Genomic DNA, 3,826 nt, shown 5'->3' with positions numbered 1-3,826 from the left:
ACATGGAAGTGGATACAGTTAAGATGCAATGCATCACTGAAGTTTAAAGGGCTCAACTTAAGCACTGCTTCTGTCATGAGCCATGAAATGATGAAGGTGAAGTAATCCATGCAGCCTTTGTCAGTGATTCAGGAGGAACAGTTGCCAAGTGGGACAGTGAGTGGAAAGATTGTAGAGTAGATCAACTCATTTGAAAAAAAAAGATAGAATGCGCATGAAAAGTAGTTAACCGTAAGCAAGCGGAGAGGTTAGCTTAAAAAACTGTTGAGTAGACAGCTAAAAGTAAGAAGTTGGAACAATTAGCTAAAAGTAGTGCTTTAAATTTGAAATAGCTAAAAGAAACGGGTAAACTGTTGAAATAGTTAACTAATGCTAGTGGTAAAGGCTTGGGTAAACTTTTGAAATAGTTAAACATTTAGCTAAAAATTAATGAACAAATCGTTGAAATAGAAAGCTAAAAATATGGATGAACACCTGAAATGCAAAGTTGACCAAACCTAAACACTGTCTGCTCAACTGTATAAAGAGTTTTCTGTAAGAATCCGCTTTTATATAATTAATGGTGTAAAAAAAAACGTGTAATTTGAAATCAACTCATATTTTGAACATGGTGGGTGGTGTTACAGTTACTGTGGGGGAATATCTGACAAAAATGGTTGGGGACCATGTCTATTCTAAAGCTTGAGTTTTCCATTCGAGAGAACATCTGTGAGAATCCAGATGTGTGTGATATTTGATCCTGTGTCATTGATCCTTCCTGGAGATATTAAAAGAAATGACAGCTGTATTTACTTCATAGTTTGTTTTTCTCTGGTCAGAAATATCCCATGACTAAAAAAAGGAAAAACACCAATAATAACAATATAACATAAAATAATCTATAATGACTGATGAGAGACTGACTGAAAAGAAGCAAATCATTTTCTCTTTTACTCCTGCTTCAGTGTAGTTGTTGACTTGACATTTGTTTTGGGACGTCTCTTTGCATTTACATCCTGTCAGAGATAGAGGGCAGCAGACATCAATGAATTCCCACTGCCACTTTTCTCCACTTCTCTCATCTTTTATTCAAATTTAACCTTTATGGCATTTACCTTGATTTAAAACTACATATGTTTTGTACTTTAAAAATAAAAGAAAGTTAAATCTGGAACATTGAAAGACAAAAATACAGATAAAAGTTGGCCATAAATCCATCATTTAAAATAAAAAGGAGAACCAACCTCATCTCATTTGTTTATTTACATTTACTCATTTTACACATAACAAAGAAAAATGTAATTAGATTCATATTTAGCTGTTGATTTGTAAGACGTGGATGTTTTGAAGATTTAAAGGTGCATTTGACTTTCATTCCAATATGAAAAATAATCTTAAAAAAAAACCCAACAAACATTAAAATGTTCAGACACAAAATAAATAGATTTTTCAAAGTAATTTCAAACTATAAAAGATATAAACCTAATTTGATTTATATATTAATAAATTCGGATTAAAAAGCTGAAATGATAAAACTGTTGCTCATACTATGAGGACATTAACACGTGATATTTGGACACTGATAATCTAATCCTACTCTTTGTACATTAAAGAAGCTGTACATCCATATTTTACTGTACTTACCTACAATCTCTGTAATTTCCCATGACAGTGAGTTACAGTCCTTAAAGTCTTGATGAGCAATTTATCAATGTCACTGAAAACTGAAGACGCCGTTGCCATTAATACATCATTATCTCCTTTGGTGCGTCCTCGGTAGGCCTCTCCTGTTCCCTCCTGTGTTTGTAGGCTGCATGGTCGTACATGTATATCACGGCAATGGCAAAGAGAGAGAGCGCTGTGTAAGGGATGATCAGGTAGTATCCCAGCAGCATCTCTGTGGACTTGTTCTGCAGGTCTACGGGCACAGCTTCAGAGAAGTTCTTCACCAAATCCTCCCCCATGCTGGTCACGTTGATGTTCACCGCAAATATGATGAGGACCACACCTGACAGGCATGCTGCAGGGAGAAAAAAAAAAAAAAAAAAAAAGGTTAGTACTGTCACAAATTGTAACACAAACTCCATTTAAATGTGATTTCGTGCTTTATTTCTTTCTGACGATTCCACCTCTCCCAGTTTCTCCCGGATGCTTTGTGCCGCAACATATGTGTCACTTACCGCTGACCGAGCTGCAGGCGTAGACTCCAGCAGGACCCATGTAGGTCTCATAAGGGTTACTGACGCTGTTGTAGAGGGAGATAAGGATGCTGCAAACAGAGAACAGCAGACACAGGGCCAACAGGCACACCACCAAAGCGTACAGGACTACCGGGGTGACTCCTGTTTCTGTCAATTTAGGAATCACTACACACACACACACACACACACACACACACNTTGTTGATGTTAACTGTCTTCTTTGTTTCCAGGTCAAATGGCGCCAATTCAGTTCAACCATGTGCTGTGTCAGTAGGTTAACTGTGTGTCCCTACGTGTTGCACCCACTGATATCTATCACAGCTGCCAATCAGGGCCACATTAATCAACAACAGTGTCAAGCGGCATGGGGCAGAGAAAGTGCTCAGCCTTCCTTCCATCCATCACTCCGGCTGTAAACCGTCATCCGACATCTGACGTCCTTTTTTTTTTTTTTTTTTTTTTTTTTTTACAACACAGAGAGATTGGTCAGAAAAATTCTGCACAGATTGATTAATTCAGTTTGTCTCCTTCGTGCTTGTGAGACCAGGTTGAATACCCTCTATATCTTTTTCTCTGTTTCTCTGTCCCAACCAGGTAAAGTGGAGAATTGGCTTCAGGTGATTTGGAGAAGATCTTATCTTCTGTTAACAGAGGAATGACACCATAATGGAGCAGCAGGGGTGCAATTACCTTTTAGCCCTCCTCCTCCTCCTCCTCCTTCTCTCCTTCCCTCCACCTTCACCTCAGCCTTCACTGACAAATTAAGATTAATGACAGAGATAAATAAGGAACCTGCCCACCTTCCAATATCACATGGTTGGATTGAGTGTGAGAGCAAAGAGAAGAGGTGGAGCTCTTGTTATTCTCTTGTAATATTAGTTCTGTTCTTCCCAGCCTTTTATCAAAGTGAAATTTGAATTTCAAATCTAAATTCTAAGTCAAATACAGGGCAGCCCTCTCTGACTTGGCAAATGAATAAAATAGTAAGCATATAGAGAAGCAAATGCAATATTTAAAGATGTAATGAACCATCAACAATAGACGTAAGTTTGTACTTTTTTCCTGCGTTTAAGTTTGAAAAATTATTTGTGAATGGTGTGAAATCCCACTAAAAAGCCACTAAAGACCACAGACAGTATAGAGAAGGTCTAAAATATATACAACCATTAACGATAGTAGACAATAGGCAGTATAAGAAAGTTTGATGAGAGTGACGTGTAAAATGTGTAATATACTGCTATCAGCACAGCTGCTGTGAACGTGAGGCGTCAAGGCAGATCAGTGGCAGTGCCATAAATTCCATCATTAGATCATTCAAAGATACAACACGGACACACACGTCATGAGACTCACACCTATTTTACAGCAGCTGCGGAGGTAGAAGGTCGTTCAGCCAGATAATGATAAGGACAAAAAACGAAAAGACTTTGGGACGTGTATTTTATTTTTTATATTTTTTACTAGTAATAATGCATCCATGAATTCATAGGTAAAAAAAAAAACTTTTTAGGTGTTTGGTGTTTGTGAAAGTGTTAAAACAAATCTTGTAGACCCCCTCCCCAACACCTACATATATGCACCCACCCATACCTCTCAGTTGTCAATGTGAAAAGAGCTCCTGAAGGTGGAAGGAGACCAGGAGCCCC

The 3,826-nt window shown here is 38.0% G+C and overlaps 1 protein-coding gene across 1 annotated transcript in view; it reads right to left on the bottom strand.

The window, feature by feature from the left end:
• Positions 1 to 1,321: 1,321 nt before the first annotated feature.
• Positions 1,322 to 3,826, bottom strand: part of clrn3 (clarin 3) — a 3,596-nt gene continuing 1,091 nt past the window's right edge. Inside the window, exon 3 of the mRNA XM_022743379.1 lies at positions 1,322 to 1,999. Coding sequence (XP_022599100.1) covers positions 1,722 to 1,999 — 278 coding nt within the window. The 3' untranslated portion in view covers positions 1,322 to 1,721. The remainder of the gene's footprint in view (positions 2,000 to 3,826) is intronic.

The sequence above is a fragment of the Seriola dumerili genome, unplaced genomic scaffold (assembly GCF_002260705.1).
Source record: "Seriola dumerili isolate Sdu_G_001 unplaced genomic scaffold, Sdu_1.0 BDQW01000068.1, whole genome shotgun sequence".
NCBI lineage: Eukaryota > Metazoa > Chordata > Actinopteri > Carangiformes > Carangidae > Seriola > Seriola dumerili.
This window is presented reverse-complemented; position numbering and strand designations above follow the sequence as displayed.